The 23,222-nt window shown below is 41.4% G+C and overlaps 1 protein-coding gene across 1 annotated transcript in view; it reads right to left on the bottom strand.

The window, feature by feature from the left end:
* LOC146867899 (reticulocalbin-2-like) overlaps positions 1-20,172 on the bottom strand; it is a 192,411-nt gene extending 172,239 nt beyond the window's left edge. The window contains exon 1 of the mRNA XM_085608611.1: positions 20,021-20,172. Coding sequence (XP_085464737.1) covers positions 20,021-20,057 — 37 coding nt within the window. The 5' untranslated portion in view covers positions 20,058-20,172. The remainder of the gene's footprint in view (positions 1-20,020) is intronic.
* Between the last annotated feature and the right edge of the window lie 3,050 nt (positions 20,173-23,222).

The raw sequence follows: 23,222 nt of genomic DNA, 5'->3' as shown, positions 1-23,222 counted from the left end.
TACATTAGACCAAGACTGTGTCCACTGAGGAGTCACCAACGATAACTTTGTTAGATGGTGTCCTTGATTCCTTAAGCCCAGAGCCTGTTTTCATTGGTGGAGATTTTAACTGTAAATTTGAGCCTGTAGTGGGCGTGGAAGAAGTATTCAAAGGATGAAGATCTAGATAGAGACATTGCAATCTTGGATACAGATATTTCCGTACCTTGCACGGTAGCCGCTATGCAACTGGTCCACTTTGCTAAACATGGGTTGAGAGCCTGCAATGGTAGGCTCTTCTCTGATTGCTACCCTGTCCATACTTTTAAAAGGGGTTCCACCAAGTCAAACATCAATTATATCCTGGAAAGTCATACACTGAGGTAATTTAATTGATTTCAAAGTGGATAATAGGGAGGAAAGTGATCCCCTATTTGAGGCATGGGCCGTTAAAATAAAAACAAAAGTCTGTTCAACTAGCACTTGGCAGCAACCGAAGAACATCAGATGGCCTCACATTGCTAATAAAACTGGATTCCTTAGGTGACATCTACAACCCCTTTTCAGATGCGCTCCTCCCTTTTGTTGATAGGTGTCAATCTGATATACCAATTGTACAAATCCACCAATCCTTAGTTGAAAACATGAACTGTTTCTTAACTAAGCCCCACACAACATTTCCGAAAATAGGTGTACAAATAGTATCCTCTAACAGCCCTTGGTATAATAAAGATTGCATGGTAACCAAGAGAAAATTAACAGCAGTACTCAAAGCCAAAACATAGAGCTGATAAGGCACTCTAGGGCTGAATACAAGAAAATACTAGCCATAGCGAAAAAGAGCTGGAATGATGCAAACTGGGATGACCTTATTATTGCATCTAGAAACAAAGATCACACCTTGTTTCGGAGAATAATAGCACATGGCAGTAAAGATGGCTGTACTAATATTGATCATTATTTGGATCCCGGTACTTGGAGAAGGCACTTCACCAATTTATATTCTGAAGCTCCAGAGACTTGGCAAGAGTTTCTCGGGCTTCCACAGGCCTCATCAAGTAAAGATATAACACTCACTTCACATTTTAGCATTAGTGAAACCATTAAAGCTAATGCCGCAATTAAAATAGGGAAGGCACTGGGCCCGGACAAAATACCTGGGGATCTTCTGAAGCACGAGGTAGCGGTCTGGGCACCATATGTAAATCTGCTACATAATGCAGTGACTTCAGGAGCACCTATACCAAACACATGGAAGAAGGCTGACATTGTGCCTATATATAAAAAGGGTAACAAGCAAGATCCGTTCAATTATAGGTCCATAAGCCTAATAGATACCTTGCAAAAAGTTTACGCAAAGAAGATCTTAAGTAAGCTCAGCTCCTGGATTGAGAAGAACAATATCCTTTCTGCATGTCAGGCGGGGTTTAGAACAAGAGTGAACACGGTCAATCAGGTGTTCAAGCTCCTGTGTATTGTAAGGAAATATGTTAAACTGCAGATGGGGCATTTGTATGCAACTTTTATTAATTTAAAAGCTGCTTTTAATTTGGTGCCAAGGGGAACATTATGAGAAACACTGAGACAACAAGGAGCATCTGATGAAATGTTGACCCAGATAATTAGGCTCCACCAATATAATCATGCCAAAGTTTGTTGGGGCCCTGGCAGCAAACTCACTGAAGCTATCACTATTAATAGGGGTGGGAGACAGTGATGCGTATTGGTGCCTACCCTATTCTCACGATATGTTAATGATATTGTCCAACACCTACAGAAATGCAACCATGACTCACTGAACCTAGGTGTGGTCCCTATATCTGCACTAATGTTTGCTAAAGATACTATTCGTCTGTCACAGACACCGAGTGGGCTGCAAAGGGTTCTAGTCAATGTCAGCAATTACTGCAGGTTAAAGGGCTTTGAGGTAAACACCAGTAAGATGAAATACATGGCCAAGGGCTTACGGGCACAAGGGCTTCAAAGGAAATATTTGAGTTGACCAAAATGTATTGGAATATGTGTCACTGCTTCAGAATTCCATGCCAATTGTAAACAAGCATTTGCAATGCACTAGGTCTCGCATTAGTGAAAGTTAAGAGTTTTTGGTGTTGAAATTGAGAATGTTTTTTTTATTTACAGTGGAGTGATTATATTTGTATAACACTATTGATATTAGTATGACCATGTGGCACTGGAGAACCAGAAAATGGGAAATAGTTTAGAAGGAAGTGGAGAAGAGAGTAATATGCTGCCAGAAAAACAAACAAGCAGACAAGCACATGCATGCTTCGTACTGGCCTATAGGGCAATCAGGCAGTGTCTAGCAAATGGTCCAATAACAGCAAGGCATCGCTTCCATACATTCAATGTTTTCAAGACAGCAAGAAAACGCCCACTCTTTCTCTTTGCAAAGGACAACTTCGTTGGTTACACCATTACTTTGGATACGTGTTTAAACGGACTGCAGGGAAATAAAGGTCCCATAGCCACAGTGGTAGATTGTGCAAACAAAAAATGTAAAGTAATAACAAGTACTCATTCTCAACTTTAGTTGCAGGAAGCCAACCTATCTGAGCCGGACTGACTGAAGAGGTTGATGGAGGGCACTCGAAGCCAGATTTCCGTTTGATGGGTGCTGGGTGTACGAGGCACAGGCAGTCTTCTTTTGCAGGACCATCGCCGATTTCCTGGTTGTGTCTTGTCTGCTGGACCGACCGTCAGAGAGACACAGCAGCAGTACCGACAGCAAGGAAAAGTGAAAGTGGGTGCTGAGTTAAACAGACACACAGTGCATGCATAGCTATTGCATATGCAGTGTGTCCGTTTACTACATGTGACTCTACCACACAAATTCATTAGAGCGGATGACTCTGATGATGCCTGGCCACAAGCTTACTAGCAGGCCCCCTACATAGGCGGCAGTGAGGAGCACTACATGATTGCTAGCCCCAGGCAGTATCAGGCTGAAAGCCAAACCGCCCGAGCTACAATAAAAACAAGCATTTGCAATGCAATAGGTCTCGCATTGTTGAAAGTTAGAGCAATTGGTGTTGTTAATCTACTTAAGAAATAGACAATAGGCTGGGCTTTATTCAAGACTTGACGCCTTTTCCATGGAGGTTGAGGAGCTAAAGAAATTAATAGTGAAATTGGGGACCCAAACCAGCAATCCAGGGAAAAAGCATGAGGGAGATCCTTGTAAGGCCAACAATACAAGTGAGGGAAGAGACCAAGTTATAAAAATATTTGACCAGGGATCTCACTTACTTTCTCTACCTAGTAGAATATCAGTAAATCCAGTAGGCACCTTCAGTAAAGCACAGAATTTAGACAAACTAAAAGCAAATAAAGGGATGAATATGATTACAAGGAACATGGGGGTAGGCTTGATTGAAGACCATTTGCCAATGTGAGGGCAGATAGTGGCGAGGGTCCTCGATATTCATGGAGCTAGAGAGTCTAACTGATTCTTAATCAACACCCAATACCTGACAAAGGTAAGAATCAGAACTAAGGAATAGAAGGATAGGATTCTACAAGATGCCAAATGGACCCTGGCAGTAGAAATGCATACCTAATACAACTGCCAATAGGCTATCCTAAGAGGTGCCCATGAAGAAGAGAATATAAGGAGTTTATGATCAACGTGGAGAAGTTAAATCAGAGAAATAGAGAAAATGCAGACTCTTTAAAGAATAAGGCGCTAGACATCATCGCCAGTGTTAGTCAATAGTATGATCAAATATTGTCAGAGCTAAATGCATATTGAATGCATGTGGGGACACTGATAATGTCCTGTTGGTATTTGGAACAAAGGCCATTGCCGATGGCCTGATTGCATTAGAACCCACTCACACATTCAATAATAAGATTCAAACAAAGTAAAAACTACAGCGAAACGACACGCACCCTGGATACAAAGCAGAAACTATCAAATTCACCTTCCTCAGAAGAGACCATTGACAACTTGGAATCTGTTGATTGAGGCTAAAAGTCGTAATTAGACAGTTCCAAATGTACTTTGGACGTGGAACCCTCATAAAACTGATCACAATAAGTTAGAGAGCTAGGTACCGCATGAGGGAGACACAGCTTACATTGATCTAACTAGCAAAGTAAATACATAAGTTGAGCTGCCCCAGATGCACATCTCGGGAAACAAAAAGTGGATAGCTCAATAATTACTTGGAATATCGCAGAATTAAAATTTAAATTGCATGACCCAGATTGGCAGGAATATATGGGGCAATTTGACTTCTGCATGAAGCAAGTAACTTGGATGATCGAGTTGCCACATAAGATGGGGTACAGGATGTTTAAGGTCGGTGTAGTTCCCTCCGAAAGAGGGAGGCACTCTGGGGGATTGGTCATTTGGACCAAAATAACCCAAAATATAACTGTGGAGGGTATGAATATCTGATCACTAGATGTCTTAGGATAAAAGATAACAATAAGTAACTAAGTGGATATATACTGGTTTAAAGCTTACATTAGACCAAGACTGTGTCCACTGAGGAGTCACCAACGATAACTTTGTTAGATGGTGTCCTTGATTCCTTAAGCCCAGAGCCTGTTTTCATTGGTGGAGATTTTAACTGTAAATTTGAGCCTGTAGTGGGCGTGGAAGAAGTATTCAAAGGATGAAGATCTAGATAGAGACATTGCAATCTTGGATACAGATATTTCCGTACCTTGCACGGTAGCCGCTATGCAACTGGTCCACTTTGCTAAACATGGGTTGAGAGCCTGCAATGGTAGGCTCTTCTCTGATTGCTACCCTGTCCATACTTTTAAAAGGGGTTCCACCAAGTCAAACATCAATTATATCCTGGAAAGTCATACACTGAGGTAATTTAATTGATTTCAAAGTGGATAATAGGGAGGAAAGTGATCCCCTATTTGAGGCATGGGCCGTTAAAATAAAAACAAAAGTCTGTTCAACTAGCACTTGGCAGCAACCGAAGAACATCAGATGGCCTCACATTGCTAATAAAACTGGATTCCTTAGGTGACATCTACAACCCCTTTTCAGATGCGCTCCTCCCTTTTGTTGATAGGTGTCAATCTGATATACCAATTGTACAAATCCACCAATCCTTAGTTGAAAACATGAACTGTTTCTTAACTAAGCCCCACACAACATTTCCGAAAATAGGTGTACAAATAGTATCCTCTAACAGCCCTTGGTATAATAAAGATTGCATGGTAACCAAGAGAAAATTAACAGCAGTACTCAAAGCCAAAACATAGAGCTGATAAGGCACTCTAGGGCTGAATACAAGAAAATACTAGCCATAGCGAAAAAGAGCTGGAATGATGCAAACTGGGATGACCTTATTATTGCATCTAGAAACAAAGATCACACCTTGTTTCGGAGAATAATAGCACATGGCAGTAAAGATGGCTGTACTAATATTGATCATTATTTGGATCCCGGTACTTGGAGAAGGCACTTCACCAATTTATATTCTGAAGCTCCAGAGACTTGGCAAGAGTTTCTCGGGCTTCCACAGGCCTCATCAAGTAAAGATATAACACTCACTTCACATTTTAGCATTAGTGAAACCATTAAAGCTAATGCCGCAATTAAAATAGGGAAGGCACTGGGCCCGGACAAAATACCTGGGGATCTTCTGAAGCACGAGGTAGCGGTCTGGGCACCATATGTAAATCTGCTACATAATGCAGTGACTTCAGGAGCACCTATACCAAACACATGGAAGAAGGCTGACATTGTGCCTATATATAAAAAGGGTAACAAGCAAGATCCGTTCAATTATAGGTCCATAAGCCTAATAGATACCTTGCAAAAAGTTTACGCAAAGAAGATCTTAAGTAAGCTCAGCTCCTGGATTGAGAAGAACAATATCCTTTCTGCATGTCAGGCGGGGTTTAGAACAAGAGTGAACACGGTCAATCAGGTGTTCAAGCTCCTGTGTATTGTAAGGAAATATGTTAAACTGCAGATGGGGCATTTGTATGCAACTTTTATTAATTTAAAAGCTGCTTTTAATTTGGTGCCAAGGGGAACATTATGAGAAACACTGAGACAACAAGGAGCATCTGATGAAATGTTGACCCAGATAATTAGGCTCCACCAATATAATCATGCCAAAGTTTGTTGGGGCCCTGGCAGCAAACTCACTGAAGCTATCACTATTAATAGGGGTGGGAGACAGTGATGCGTATTGGTGCCTACCCTATTCTCACGATATGTTAATGATATTGTCCAACACCTACAGAAATGCAACCATGACTCACTGAACCTAGGTGTGGTCCCTATATCTGCACTAATGTTTGCTAAAGATACTATTCGTCTGTCACAGACACCGAGTGGGCTGCAAAGGGTTCTAGTCAATGTCAGCAATTACTGCAGGTTAAAGGGCTTTGAGGTAAACACCAGTAAGATGAAATACATGGCCAAGGGCTTACGGGCACAAGGGCTTCAAAGGAAATATTTGAGTTGACCAAAATGTATTGGAATATGTGTCACTGCTTCAGAATTCCATGCCAATTGTAAACAAGCATTTGCAATGCACTAGGTCTCGCATTAGTGAAAGTTAAGAGTTTTTGGTGTTGAAATTGAGAATGTTTTTTTTATTTACAGTGGAGTGATTATATTTGTATAACACTATTGATATTAGTATGACCATGTGGCACTGGAGAACCAGAAAATGGGAAATAGTTTAGAAGGAAGTGGAGAAGAGAGTAATATGCTGCCAGAAAAACAAACAAGCAGACAAGCACATGCATGCTTCGTACTGGCCTATAGGGCAATCAGGCAGTGTCTAGCAAATGGTCCAATAACAGCAAGGCATCGCTTCCATACATTCAATGTTTTCAAGACAGCAAGAAAACGCCCACTCTTTCTCTTTGCAAAGGACAACTTCGTTGGTTACACCATTACTTTGGATACGTGTTTAAACGGACTGCAGGGAAATAAAGGTCCCATAGCCACAGTGGTAGATTGTGCAAACAAAAAATGTAAAGTAATAACAAGTACTCATTCTCAACTTTAGTTGCAGGAAGCCAACCTATCTGAGCCGGACTGACTGAAGAGGTTGATGGAGGGCACTCGAAGCCAGATTTCCGTTTGATGGGTGCTGGGTGTACGAGGCACAGGCAGTCTTCTTTTGCAGGACCATCGCCGATTTCCTGGTTGTGTCTTGTCTGCTGGACCGACCGTCAGAGAGACACAGCAGCAGTACCGACAGCAAGGAAAAGTGAAAGTGGGTGCTGAGTTAAACAGACACACAGTGCATGCATAGCTATTGCATATGCAGTGTGTCCGTTTACTACATGTGACTCTACCACACAAATTCATTAGAGCGGATGACTCTGATGATGCCTGGCCACAAGCTTACTAGCAGGCCCCCTACATAGGCGGCAGTGAGGAGCACTACATGATTGCTAGCCCCAGGCAGTATCAGGCTGAAAGCCAAACCGCCCGAGCTACAATAAAAACAAGCATTTGCAATGCAATAGGTCTCGCATTGTTGAAAGTTAGAGCAATTGGTGTTGTTAATCTACTTAAGAAATAGACAATAGGCTGGGCTTTATTCAAGACTTGACGCCTTTTCCATGGAGGTTGAGGAGCTAAAGAAATTAATAGTGAAATTGGGGACCCAAACCAGCAATCCAGGGAAAAAGCATGAGGGAGATCCTTGTAAGGCCAACAATACAAGTGAGGGAAGAGACCAAGTTATAAAAATATTTGACCAGGGATCTCACTTACTTTCTCTACCTAGTAGAATATCAGTAAATCCAGTAGGCACCTTCAGTAAAGCACAGAATTTAGACAAACTAAAAGCAAATAAAGGGATGAATATGATTACAAGGAACATGGGGGTAGGCTTGATTGAAGACCATTTGCCAATGTGAGGGCAGATAGTGGCGAGGGTCCTCGATATTCATGGAGCTAGAGAGTCTAACTGATTCTTAATCAACACCCAATACCTGACAAAGGTAAGAATCAGAACTAAGGAATAGAAGGATAGGATTCTACAAGATGCCAAATGGACCCTGGCAGTAGAAATGCATACCTAATACAACTGCCAATAGGCTATCCTAAGAGGTGCCCATGAAGAAGAGAATATAAGGAGTTTATGATCAACGTGGAGAAGTTAAATCAGAGAAATAGAGAAAATGCAGACTCTTTAAAGAATAAGGCGCTAGACATCATCGCCAGTGTTAGTCAATAGTATGATCAAATATTGTCAGAGCTAAATGCATATTGAATGCATGTGGGGACACTGATAATGTCCTGTTGGTATTTGGAACAAAGGCCATTGCCGATGGCCTGATTGCATTAGAACCCACTCACACATTCAATAATAAGATTCAAACAAAGTAAAAATTACAGCGAAACGACACGCACCCTGGATACATAACAGAAACTATCAAATTCACCTTCTTCAGAAGAGACCATTGGTGTTGTTAAGCTACTTAAGAAATAGACAATATACTTTTAGAAGCGTTGCCTGTGCACGGTCAGCTAAAATAAGAGTTGATTTGGCCTCCCTTTACTGCACTGGCCCTGCTTCCTGTCGGGCAAGACTGTTATATTCCATATAAGTACCCCAATATAGGCCTGGGTAACATCACTGTTATATTCCATATAGGTACCCCAGTATAGGCCTGGGTAACATCACAACCTTTCACCTATATTCGTCCCTACATTACATACATAACAGGCTGCTAGGACTGACCCTTTACCTAGTTACAGTACTGCTTACAGAACGTGGGGTTTTCCCTGAACAATAGCCTCATACATTATGCATGAGGATCCTTGGATTGTTGGAAACTCAGCAGACTACCATCTCCTGCATAATAACTATGTACACGGTTCATTCCCGACGTCATCCTAAGTCCGACAATGGCACAGCAACATCAAACCCCTGGGGATACCTTTGGGTATATAAACATCACATCTTACTGAGATAGTCGGAGGAGATCACAACTTCCATGCCAATACACCGACGCGAGACGCTGTGGTTCCTACATGCAGATACTCCAGCTCGCAGTGGTCCAACATCCCTTACGGAGTGTCCAGCTCGAGACCAAGATGGGGTCCGACAGTCTCTCACTTGAGGTAATGGGGTTGACTTTATCCTAGAGGGATTTTTGGCTTAACACCTACACATATTCTAGGTACATCTAGTTAAGGTAGCATTGTATAAGTACGCATTTTATTATTTTGTATTTTATATTCTTGCCTGTATTCATGGTCATAGCAAGATGGTAGAAATCTACCATCCTTTTACCTTTTAGTGCTTTTAATCATTTATATCTGTTTCTGTCTAGTGGTTGTTTCAGCACACCTATTTTACACTAGAATGACGAGTGTTCAATAAATGCTTATTGAAAATGCGCACGCGTAATTACTGCCCACGGGCTTCTTTAGTAGGAGTTTGGCTCTTGTGTTAATGCTTTTACTTTGCTGGCATGTGCACCCTGCCCGGGACCCTCGCTGGCTGCCATTGGTAAAGATGAAGCGCGGGATGCCGCGCTGGAAAACAAATATTAATAAAAATAAAACCCTGCACGCTAATGCAACAGAAGCCTTGGATAAACACACCTAAAATTACAAGAACAACATGTTGTAGGAAGTGTGATTAAGGCAGTGCATAGCTGTTGTGCCTGCAACTGCAGCTACGCTGAAGAAGTCATTGACAAAAGAGTGCTCACAAACTGTAAATGAAACATACTGAGTACAACACATGTAATAGGGGCAGTCCTTATGGGAGGTTACAAGAGTAGAAAAGGAGGGAGAAGTGAGCAAAGTAACCAAACACAATGAAGAATTTAGAAAGGACAGTCACAAGAGCCAATTGAAAACATGGACGGGCCCATATCGGCCTAGGCGAGACCTAAAAAATAACACTTGCTTTGCGTCATCTAGGGCCGGTGCAAGGAGTCCCTGAACAATGGCAGGCCAGGGCTGGATCATGGTAAGCCATGAATTAACCAATAAAGTTTCAACTGAGGGCACATGCGCAGTATGCATGTGCCAGGGAAAAAGAGCCTGGCTGCCTGTCGCTCGCTAAAGCGAGGGCAAGAACGTGATAGCCAGCAAAGCTTTACTAATTTTCAAATTACTAATAAAATATTAATAATAGCATTTAGAAAATCAGTATGTTTACGATGCAGGAAATAGAGGGGCCCAGCATCACAGCACTAAGAAACCAGCTGCCCCATTTCATCGGAAGAAACAGTTGCAAACCTCATTCCTGTAGAAAGCTTTGCTCAAATGTAAGCTTGCTGGCTTACTGGGAAAAGGTGAGATTTCATAAAACATTGGTATGTCCTAAACACTCATGAAGCAGGTGCAAAGTCAGCACTGTGTGTGTTAAAGGGAACAAAATAAGCAACACAACTACTTTTTCACATGATTTTGTCAGACTCTGCTTTAAAAAGGTAGCATTGGTTGAACCCTTCTCAGCATAGGTAATTATTCAATATTTCATTACATTTAACTAGGGATCATTGATAGCAAAGGGTTGAACATAAATACCAGGCACTGGCAAAGCCAGCAGGTCTGGTCTTAATGTGATCATACAAGAAATTAATGCCATTTACTATAGCTATTTCAATGCATTTACACATTAAAGTCAGGCCAACTGGTTGTGGCAGTGCTAGGTATCTGGAGAGAGAGCAGTACAATCCTGCAGTACACCGTGCGGTTACCATTTGTACCTTGATAATTTTTCCAAGCCTGCAGTAACAGTTGTCCCAAGGGTAAAGTGGTTCTGTAGCTAAACATGCTAAGATAAACAAACGTGTTGCTTTATTTAAAACCGGTTATGCAAGAGAATTATCTGTAAACTAATATTTTGTGACACGATTTATTTGTCATGGGGCCATATATGGCATCAGACAGGGAGAAAAGAAGCTGCAGACAGGTCAACAAACGAGTGAAGATGCAAGAGCAGGGAGTGTGTTCACACCCTCAATCTGTTATCTTTTTGACACAAGCAGAATTGTGGAGGCAACAATTGTTCCACAGCAAAACAGACGTATGCCGGAAAATCTTTTCTGGATGAAACTATTTATTAACACAATAATCCTAATACTCTTTGACAGAAGTGCACATCCAGATTACCAGCTACAAATAGCAGTTTTGTGTTGTTTTTCTACTAAACATTTACTATTAGAAGCAGTACAAGTAGCAGTATTACAGGCTATTATTAGGTGCCCGATGGAGATAAAGGTCTTTAAAAACATTTTAAAATATATATCTTTTACATTGTTTAAAAACAGGATAGGAGGAGCCTACATAATTATATGCAGTATTATTTGCCCTGATGGATCTCACGGACGTCAGACAGGAAGAAAAGATGTGGAAAGGTAAGACAAGCATTGGCAAAACCAATAGGTCTTGCCTTTGGGACCTTATAAGTGTTTTGCCAATATGTTTAAGCTATGTTGTACAGCAGCGTCCCAAGAGACGCATTACTGTTTCTTTCAGAATGTGTATTCCCTCCCCCAGCGCCTCCTACGAATAAAACCGATGTCTGCACAATCGAAACCCGACATTTCTATTTTTAGGAAATGCAAATCTACCAATGGAGGAACTGGCTCTTATTGTCAACTGCAAAGCGAGTTTTCCAAATGAGAACCAGCCCGGGCCAACAATGAATAGAGTGCTTAGAAGTGGACTATCCCAGCAGCCAGCACTGCACAAAAAATGCTGCACATTTCTGGATTGTTCACGACACACACCCTTGCAGTCCACACAGAGAGATGTCCAAGAAAACAGACCTCACTCTTAATTTCAACGCCAGCTTACCCACTGAACCAACGTGTGTGACCCTGAGCACATACCTTTATCCTGTTTGACTCATAAAAGATGAACGCTCAAAGAGTCCAGAGATGCGCTACACTTTAATACACTTTAATAAACCATTCATCCATACTGGACTCATACTTCACCATGCAGCAGAAAAGTGCGCCATGCGCAAATAAGCGCTTAGATATGGTTTATGTAAATACGAAGTATCTTCATACTGGAAATACTACAAATATAACACAGTGTACAAGTGATGTAGCCCTGATCCTCTCTGAAACTCATAACACAATGTGTCTGTGTGGTGAGGGCGGAAAATACATGATAGATTTAAACACACCACAAATCCCTGCCCTTGTTAGTCTAAAACATGAAGTGAACGGCCTCAGATCCCGCTTTTAAGCACCTCTTTCCGCAACTAGAAAGAGAAAACTGACATCCCCCGTCCCAGAAAGGAACGGCTGACAGCCGTAAGGAACCCCGTGGCTTTTACGACAAGAACCCTGCTCTTCCAACTACACTTGAAACCCTGCTGTTTAAAAAGCACAAGCATGAAAGTTAAAGCGAATTAGAACAAGCAGCCGCAAAAGTGAACGTGACCGCCATCTGTTTCCAATTAACACGACCGCGAGATAGGCAAATGTAAACAAGCACGGGCAAGATAATTGGAAACAGATGGCGCAAGGTAAACGCCATACATGCACGAGTGCTCATTGGAAACAGTGCAGTACATGCACGAGTTTCCCAAAAAGTCCTGAGTGATTCCAAGAGGTCATCTCCTAAGCAGCGCTTGCGCGCTGCGTTAGGCTCAACCTAAAAAATGAGAGATGTGAACTGGGCCTGAACTGGACATTTGCATAACCGGAATCCTTTCCGCACAAGCAAAATTTTTGCTAGATTAATTACCCAATTACTCTTAAGCAGAAGATCATCATCAGTTTCTCTGATGCTAACAGTAACTAGTTTGTTTCTTGACATTTAGAAACTGTTAGAGGTTTTTGGATGTCATTAGAAATAAAACACTTACTTGAGGTTTTCTTTGCTCTAGAACAGGAATGTGCAGTAGGTGGGCGATCATGTTATAGGAGTTGGCTATAATGGGTGGGTTTCATCTTTCATACTGGGTAGGAATAAGGGTTCAGGCTTGCACTAGAGTCTTGATAAATTCATTTAAATATGCAAGCTACAGTCAAGAAAGTGCTTTCTGTTTAGAATGCAAATATGAGATAAACGTTTGAATGCGACAAAACGTGAGACTATTGTATTTTAATTCCCTCAGGCACTGTAATAGTATCACTCACTAGGAACCCGAATAAAACACCAAACAGTCAACAGCATGCGGTAATAGATGTATAAGTGTCTCCAACCAGTCGATCACGAGCTTCCAGTAGTTCCCAGACACTTTCAGAATAGCTCACAGCCTTCATTTCATTTTTAAATAAGCACAAGGTCATATTTTCCTTTTAAAGTTAAGGGAAGGCTGTGCTTATTTTACCTGACTACTAGTGGGTTGCAGATAGCTGGGCATGATAATGAGCAGGTCTCAGTCAGATTTATGAGCCAGGCTGGAGATTTGGCACATAGGTTAACAGCTGAAGCACTGAGGTGTTTAACTCTTAAATAAAAGTCCTTGTCAGCGCAATATTGGAACAGTGAAAAAATATGGTTTTTCTGAATGCTTTTAAAAGGGAGAAAATTGTAATGAAGAGTTACCTGAATGATTAAATTAACTCCTCATTTTTATTTTTGCCTATTTCAAAGTGTCACATTTACAAACAGCAGGCCTCTTGCTCCTATAGGCCAGTAGACACTGTGCCATATTTATAAATGAGAGAAATTTAAAGTGCAGAAAAATGTTCCGCAATATGAACATATTCGCAAAACATTTTTCTGCACTTTAAATTTCTCCCATTTCAAAAAATTGATTGTATGTTTGTGTTATACATGTAACGGTGCCACATATGGCGAAAGGTATGTCCTGTGCGGCAAGTACATAAGAGACAGGCTGCCAGTCACCCATACAAACATATCCCATTCACACGCACAAATGTTCATACATCCCTAAATGCCACGATCACTGACACACATGGAAGCTGTGCCATAGTGTTGTTAGCCAAAGTATTTTGTTCAAACCATAGTATCTGGCTCTATGGAAATTAAGCTTAAATGAATGAAGTCAATGAAGATGGGTGTGGGAGTGTCTGGTATCAATGTGCAAATTGCTTGGCATTCAGTAGCCCACAAGGATTTACACTGATCAGAAGTAGCTCTACTACAGAAAAGGTTGGAGATCCCGGTGACTAGTCTGATCTAAGATGTGATTGACAATGTCTCTAAGCAACGGCTGAACAGAGGTGGAAATAGCAGGCCAAGAGCTGAAGGGTGCTAACACATATCCCACTTTCTGTAAATTGGAAACAACAGGTAATGCAGCACGGGGATCTATATAATGCCCACGCAGGACTCTTTCTTTCAAATGAAAACATAGTTAGTGAGTTGCATAGGCAATGGAGCCCAACTGTGTCAACAGAACTAATTCACAACCAAACGCTGACTACACTATTAGCAAGTTTTAACAGACGCAAGACTATCACTCTATACTATAGTGCATTACATGATGAACTAGACAATGGCCTTTCCAAACTGAGGACTAGGTGGTCGGAGGACATGGGCATAGATGTTTGACAAGAAATGAGAAAGGGAATTCGGTTATCCAAAACAGATATCCAGGGGTACCAGGGTCCGGCTCTATCAATTGTACTTCTTATACTGGGCATACCTAACCCCATAAACAATAGGGCCAATGTCTTGAAGTACTACTGGGAGCTGAACTAGATGTTGGACATGGTGTGGTCCTGCCAGGGTGTGGAGACCTTCTGGGATGCACTGACAGACAGAATGGCCCGTGTGACCTTAAAGTGAAGCGAACTACACTGGCTTTGACCCCCACCGAGACTGGGGAAGGAGAGATTGCTCTCCACCCCAACCACATGGGCCACATGTAACCCCGAGTGGCATCCAGGCTCCTCCTGCCGCCACAGGGAGCATCCTGAGGAAATCCTACAGGGCATGCTTTACTTAAATCTCAAATCCATGCCTTTGTTCTCAACAGGCCCTAGCTCCGACGGGGGATCTTATCTCCCCCTCATATCTCTGACATCAAATTGATGACCACTAAAATAATGCGCAGTCCCCTGATCTATTTATGCTTTTCTTAGGAGTTGTGATTATCATCTTCATGTTGTATTGCTTATGCTGAAATGTTTGACTGCTGCGTATTGCATTCATATGGCATTAAGACACATACAATGTTTGTTGGGGTACTGTATAATGAGCAACGTTAAAGTACTATCTTGCATCTTTGATAAATGTAAATTGAGAATCAGTTAAAAAGATGTTTATATAAAAAATAATACAGGTCGTGCGGCTGAAAGATGCTAAGTCAAGCCAGACCTAAAATGTACGTAGGAAATCTGGTCTAGTGGTTAAGCTGCCAACTTTGGAACCCGAGTACCTGGGTTTGAATCCAAATCATAGCACCAATGGAAAAACGAGTGCTGGGGGATAAGTACTTGGGGAATACCTCTTAGTTCTTCGTCAAAGGTATTTCCCAGGTTTTGCCACCTGAGATCCCCAAAGTGCCTGAGGAGTTGAGTGGGAGTTCTTTTGAGCCTCTAGAGTGCTCAGACTTAAATATTTGTCTCCTACAGTGTTCTTTTCAGTAGCTATTTATTCTGTACATTGACTGGGTTACTGGGAGCTTTGATTTAATGTTCTCAGTTTCTTAATTTATTTTCACTAATAAGGTGCAGCTTAATCTTTGGCCAGTTATCAGAGTCGAACCACTAGAGGAGTGTCTAACTCTTGAGTGGCTTTTAAGAGCGCTTCCTAAAAACACATTTGTAATCCTGCTACCTTGGCATCTCGGCACATCTTCATGCCCTATTACAACTTCAGGTGGATGGAAATTTTACTTAAGATTTTGGTTCACATGTAATAGTCCAATGAGGCCTTGAATTAAAATATCACATACTGTTGTCATGATATATTTTGGAAATGTTTCTCTTTCTTACATTTTCCTGTGGGCTGGTGTTGGTGATTGGGTACATACTCATTTTGTAAGTATACTGGGACAAGAAAGACAGAGGAGGGGGTAATAATAATTACCTGTAAGTCATAGAGTAATTTTATCTGTTCCACAATAACCATATGGTTTGCCTTCAGGAATAATCATAATAGTAAGCAAATTGTGATCACTATAAATGCTTGGGAATGCATCCAACTGGTAAAGCTTTTGCAAGAAAGATGCTATCTATAACTGAGTTAGCTCCATGTCCCACAAAAGTGGGCTGCTGGGGGATTTCAGGGCTCAGGGCTGGGGGGGGATTCAAAAACAGATCATGTTCCAGTAGTTGAATACACAGCATACCGCCCGGAGGCTCCTGAACACGTATCACATCAATGTTTGTGTCTGTATATGCAAAAGGATTGCCATTTAGGTAAAATAACCTGCTTCCCAACCTAGTATTAAAATCACCGCCCACAAATAGGTAATAACCCTTACCAGGATATGACAATTAATTTAACTTTTCAACAAAAAAAAACAGACTGCGAAAGTTTACATTATATTTGCCCATTAACTAAGCATTTAAAAAAATATATCACTACCACATTAAAGCTACTAGGCCATTTAAGAAGGAACGCTTGGATGAGGCAGCAGTTAGCAGGTTTATGAACATGGAAGGGTAGTCCTAAACCAACAAATCAGGCTGGGTTTTACCTTGCCGGATGGTGACAGGTTTGTGGGCTCAGTAGAACACACATATTCACAATAACAGTAAGTAGTTGCCCATGGTTCCTGCATTAAAATATTATCAAACTTGCAAGTACATTCGAGCCAGTTATTGCTAAATTTCAACAATAAGTCTGCAACATTTTCACTGGCGGTTCTAATAGTCGAGAGCGTAGGATAAATAGCATCTTTTGCTATTCCTCGCTTTTTTGTCTCACAAGGCGATGGTGGGGGGAAAGTGGGAGCATCTATTTAGCTCGCCATGACAGTCATTAACAAAAGAGATCTTAGAGTACAGCGAACCTATGAAAAGTGGAAACAAAAAGTGGCAACAAAAAGCGGCAGCTAGGTATAAATTACTAACCACCCAATATGGTCACATAAAGAGACATAAGCTAGCTATATTGCCCACCTCAAATGACCAGCTGCCACATGGCCATAAATTATAAACAATTATAGAAAAATTAGAGGCAATCTTTAGAACAAAGTACAAAGGATGCATTCCAGAAATTTCAGTCCTTAATGTTTCATTTTGAACCAGATAAATCTTTATTCATCTTTTTTTTCTTCTTCTCTTCTAAATTCATAATCCTTCAAATATACAAACTCAGCCAATGCGTTTCGCCAAAACACAATGGCTTCTTCAGGGCACCAATACAACTGAGTATGAGTCAATCCAAAGGAACACGCCAAATTTCTGTCAAATCTTCAAAAGACGTGTAGGAACACGCGGACCGAATCGCCAGAGAACGCTTGCGGGAATCGAAGGGTACTGGACTTCGATTATGGCCATTGGAATCATGGCTAGTTAATTTGCTACTGAATGTTTGAACGTACGTAACCTGATTAAGGTGCTACCAACCCAAGAAAATAATTACAGTCAATCTACCAAGAAAATTAAAGAAACTTTTTGAAGCTTTGGCAGGAATTTGGTGCGTTCCTTTACATGACTGTTATGCTGTGAATTTAACTAGTGGAACTTGATCTGTTTTTGAATCACCCCCCGGCCCTGAAATCCCCCAGCAGCCCCATTTTCTGTGGGACATGGAGCTGACATCATTTTTCTATAAACCTGTGAAAAGTAATAACCTCGATAACAGGGTTCCCGCAGGTGGGTGGCTGCAGGCTTTGATCGTCTTGTCTGTGCTTAGATGTCTGTAAAAAATAAATAAAAATGCCAACGGTAGCACCCTTGGCAGCCTAAACGATACGCAGGTATCATTCAAGATTGCTCCTGCTAAGAATGGGAATCTAAAATTTCCACAGTCCCCTTCAAACGATTTAGCCAAGGGCCCAATCTGTGGTGCCCTACACACCATCAGAATATCAGAATTCCTAAGGCTAAAGCTTGAATTGTCAGATAACCACTGAGTAACTATCTTTTAGCTGTGCCGTGGTTTCCTCAAAATCCATTTTTAGATGAGGGACAGTGGCAAGCGCTATCACAGACAAACGAGCCACGGGTGGCAAGTTCAAGGACGTTCCAGGCAATTGTTTTCTGTGAAATGCTTCAAGACTGTGTACTGGGCTGCACACTGAAGGTCTCACTGTAATGACTCCCTTGACCCTCGTTTGGTTAACTGAGCTCCCGCTCATTACATTACCTGCCTCTAAATAGAAGAAGAAGAAATGTATTCAGGTGTTCGGTCTTTTTAAAACCATTACACCAAAACAACATATTTTACATACAAAGACATTACTTGTCTCAAAGTTTGAGGCTACAGGCTGCACTGACGGAATACGCTCATATTTTATATTTTTTCTCTTTCGCTTTAGTACGGGCTTCACAGAGCGAAGAAGCTCAACGAAGTTGGTTAGCTAACCAGAGAATGAGTAGGGATTAACAATTTAACCTTTCTTGTCAACAGAAGAACCATGACTTTGGACCTTGTTACAAGAGCTGGGGTGTAGAAGGGACAGGCATGTTCTGATGATAAAAAGACGCTTTTTGGCAGTTCTATTTCCTTTGAAATTACCTCAACCTGTTGCTAAAAAGCCATTGTTGGTGATGTTTTCAACACCTCTCTGAGCAGTCCCTTCTGCATTGCGCTTACCCATTGTTCTGCTGTAAAAAACAAAAGAGGGATGGCCCAGCCGGTCACCTTCGAGCTCTGATGGGTGCAAAAGGGCCTGCTCTTGGCACCTCGCCATACCCGACTGAAAGCACCTGTACCCAACTTTTAACTACAGAATGCATTTTTTAGGGGTTTGTAACCCCCCCCCCGAAGATACGCTGCAGCCTGGTCTTCTCCCCCGGCAGCACCTGCTGGGCACAACCCACACGACAGGGGTTGCATGTGCGCTGCAGGCACACTGTCATCCGCCCCTCCAATGTCAAAGTCCTCTGGGTGATGGAGTCCAACAGCTACAGGTGTCTCCCTTTCATTTCCATGATATTACCTAGAAAAAGCCCAATTTCAGAAAGCAGTCTGAATGTGCTAAATAGGCAGATTAACATGGACGCTGAGGAGTCATAGACACTAACATAGCTGAAATTGAAAGCTACCTCTCACTTTAAGTAAAGCATTAACTCCAGAGCAATATTACTTTCAACTCAGAACATTCAGTGTATTTGTTGTGTTTGCATAATGCTCACAGTCATGGGAGACTGCTTCATAGCAGTAATAAAAACATAACATGATGACAAACATATGGGATCCCTGGAAACAAATCTTGTCCCAAGGCATACTTTCCCATATGAATTACGAAAAATGCATTTGATGTGACACATAATCAATGGTATTAAATGGAGGTATTAAATGGAGGCGTTTGACATAAGAAGAATAACGCGGATCAGATTCTAATGTTCATATTTCATTGCTTGGCTGAAAAGACAATGTTTATAAATGAGTATTTTAATTCTCATACATAAGCTCATACATAGTCTTAAACATTCCTGGCTTTGCATCAACAAATAAGTCATAGCCTTGAATACATATCAAAGCATGCATTTTACGTTACACATTCACAGAAACAATTAAAATGCGCAGCAAAGTTTGCACTTGAGCTATGAATGCACAGTGTATGCATTAATACATTTTTGGTTTATCAATGTGTTTGGCGTCGGTATTGTAAAGTCTTTCCCAAGTCTGGTCCAATCTGAGCTATTGATCGTGTATGGTGCACTCAGCATCTGCACTCATCGGTGCTGCGCATGAGACCTTTGATCCAGATAACCCTCACTAATAATTTGATTAACCTGCCCTGCCATGCAAAGGGTTGATTAAGTCATTACAAACTCCCTTCTAGACCGCGTTATTAAATTAAAAGAGGTCAGACTGTTAGGTATAGTATTACAGAGACATTAGGGCTAGTGCAGCTCACAATGAAATGCCACTGGAATCCTAACACGTTTAGGAATCATTTGGGGCTCTGGTAAGCGTATGTAAACACAAACCACAATAAACAAACTGCCAATTCATAGTCAAAAAAACTCCAGAAACGGACAGAAGGTGCCTTACCTTGACCTGTCTGGCAGGGAATACTAAAAAATCCCATCTCTTCTTGTTTGTTCTCGACTCCTCTCAACTCTAATAAGTGAGGACAGAACAGAAGTGGGCGTAGTGAGAAGGTTTTAACTGATGGGTAGCTAAAAAGAAATCACTGGGAGGAGCTTGGTAGCTAGCTGTCTCCTCACATCCTGCGATTGGTTAGAAGAAACGACCCGCCCAGAACAGTACGACTCATTCTCCCATTACAATTGTTAAAAAAAAAACGCCACCTACACCGGATGTGATCATCGCCTGCTCCGGAATCGATTGCCAACCAAGTGGGTGGTTCTGTAGGTTAAAATGTCTCGCCTGTGGTGTGATAATTTTTGAATTTGGTGGCCCCACTTAGAGCTAGCTTAAGCCTGTGACCAGCCAGGTGTCAGCGCCTGCCCCACGCATCTATTCCTTAATAGAGATTACTTGGATTTCTGCGGTTGATGCAATGGGAAGGGAACCTATAGATCACAGTCCGCGGCGCGTGGATTTACATGTCTGTAGAACCGCTGTTTTACCAGCAGCTAAATGACTCCTCCCTCGATGTTTCGCCTCCACCAGTAAGATTAGAATTCATTTGCGCAGATCGTTATTGCACGCCTCTTACAATATTTGGTTGTGTATGAGGCAGGTCAGAAAAAATATCACATCTTTAATGTTTTTCGTCTAAGCGCACGAGTACTTTATTCTGCTCAATATTTTTGGATACAAACTTGTCTGGACGGTATTTATGAGGGTAATCCTAATAATTATTAAAGCGCTTACATACAGATGGGGCAGTGTGTACCGCTAAATAGGATACGTTATTTTCAATATGTCCTTTAATATACCTTTGTAGTCCATAGCCTCTGAATAAAGCATATTTTATTCCTGTGTATCATGCAGTCCTGTAACACTTCCTTTAACCATTCACTTTTCCCTAGTGATTGGGCATGGTGGTTCTGATCCAACAGGTTACCAACCTCAGATACTCTCTTACAGTGTACTCACTTGGGCCCTTAAACACACACTCCTTCATAATAGGCTGGGGTCAATTTATTGTGCTAATACCTGTAAGATTAATTTTATCTAATATTATCTTACCAAACCTCTTGATCCAATGTATTTTCCTCTAGTCAGTGGACCTTTTAGTTAACTAAATAGATGAAAATGTACATATCATAAACCTTTATTAGAGAACCACAGACTCTGGCGAGTTTAAATTGTTTATCTAATAAATTCATGTGAGCCAAGAACCAAAATACAGTTAGAACACCGTCTTCGACAAGGAGAGGAAGAGAAAGTAATTCAATCAGAATAATCGTTAAGCAAAGTTATTACGATGACAGAACCTGAATAGGGAGGAAAAAGAGAGAGCAGTACATTGACATACTACACAGAATTATATTTACCTAGTATGGTGTGGAAACCAACCCCTTGGCCAAGGAATTGGAAAGGGTCCCCTGGGACAGATCAGGTGACAAAGGCTCAGGACAGGATAGATAACCTCTTCTAGATACGACTCCTGCGCCGCACCCCTCTCTGACACTATCTTTCTCCTCAATTCTTTTGCGATCTTCTATTATGTGCCTCCTCGATTCTTCCAAGATCTTCTTCTATTATGTGCCTCCTCGATTCTTCCGCGATGTTCTTCTAAATAATTGGCTCAAAAATTCTAAGTCTGGAATTGTATCTTCTTCAGTATTTTCTTAAATTTCGGACAGCATCTCGGTCTCTCAGCATTCTCCGTCTCTCTGTGGTAACTAATCTAACTAAACTACCTCTGTTATACCTTTCTAATGGCATCTACCACCCCTGAATGTTTTGAATTTACGAGACTCCTGACTGATTGGACAAGGAAAGGGGCGATGATCATCAGACCATGCTAAGTTTAATACTTTTCTTTAAACTCATTGTTCTATGTTCCCTCCCCTTAATTTACTTTCCCATGCTTTATTTCCCACCCGTATTCACAAGTTAATCAATATAATGTATGCAATTTTATGTAAAATCCTTTCCGTTCTCGGACATCATGCTGGTTCTCAGGGTATGTTACTATTTTCTTTTGGATGACATTCAAGGCAATGCATCGCGGCCTCTGGGTCGTTACAACTGTGCATGTGAAATGGTCACATGATGAACAAGCCTCAGCCCCACACAGAGGCCAAAATACGAACTAATAGAGAGGTCAAAGAAGGAGAGTATTAACATCAAAACTAAGTGATTTCACTGTATACCACATATCTCTACTCTATTCCCATTTACTTATATAAATCTTTTGCATTCACATTTTAATAAACTTACATGGTTTAGTTTCAGCAAAGCATGCGCATTATCATATGAGTTCCAAGCGGCCATTTTAAGAGCAACTGTGCATCTGCAAAGATTTCCCTCCAAACGATAGTACGTCATGCTACGTAGATGCAGTAGACGCATGCGCAATGCAGAATCCTGCGTTTAGCAGCCATTTTAGAAACACACGGGTTACTTGTTAGTAATACATATAGGCAAGCTTCCCCTAGATTCAGTGTACGGATTTTCTGGTGCAGATTAGTACTTACAAACACAATTATTACGTTATTATTAGTTATTTGAGAGAATTGCTTCTGAGCAAGTCTCTTTTATACGAGTCCTTGCTCCATCAGTCCGCCCACCTCCGGCTTAATACATCTTATCAGCAGGCTGAATAATCGAGATTAAAAATAACAAACCCTAAATAGTCATTCCCAGTATTTATCCTTTGTACTACCAGCTCATGTCTTTGTACAATGCAGTATCTATATATTTGTATGTACAAAAATGCAATCTTTCCTACACCATTAATATATTTTTTTTTACGATATTGGTTTCAAATAATGCATACACATTAATTGAATGTATCTTTATTCACAACTTTGTACCATTTGATCTTTACTACACTTAAGCAAAGAACCACACCGCGACCTTAGTTATTTCAATCCCCCGAACTTGTCGGGGAGGCCAGTTGGACCCCTTATGTGGGAGGCTAGAGGCGGCGGGCAGACTTACGGAAGTCTCTCCCAACCTAGTTTACTTGGTAATACCCCATGCCAGCCGCGTGGTCGGTTTTGGCAAAGTTATTGACAAGCAATCTGCCCAACACGGGAGATGCATGTCGAGGTGCATGGGGAGACACCAAGTGATAGCCTAACATTTGGAGTGGAGTCGGGTGGGTCCCCCA

The sequence above is a fragment of the Triturus cristatus genome, chromosome 1_2 (genome assembly GCF_964204655.1).
Source record: "Triturus cristatus chromosome 1_2, aTriCri1.1, whole genome shotgun sequence".
NCBI lineage: Eukaryota > Metazoa > Chordata > Amphibia > Caudata > Salamandridae > Triturus > Triturus cristatus.
The sequence above is the reverse complement of the archived record's forward strand: the minus strand, read 5'-3'. Positions and strand labels throughout refer to the sequence as shown.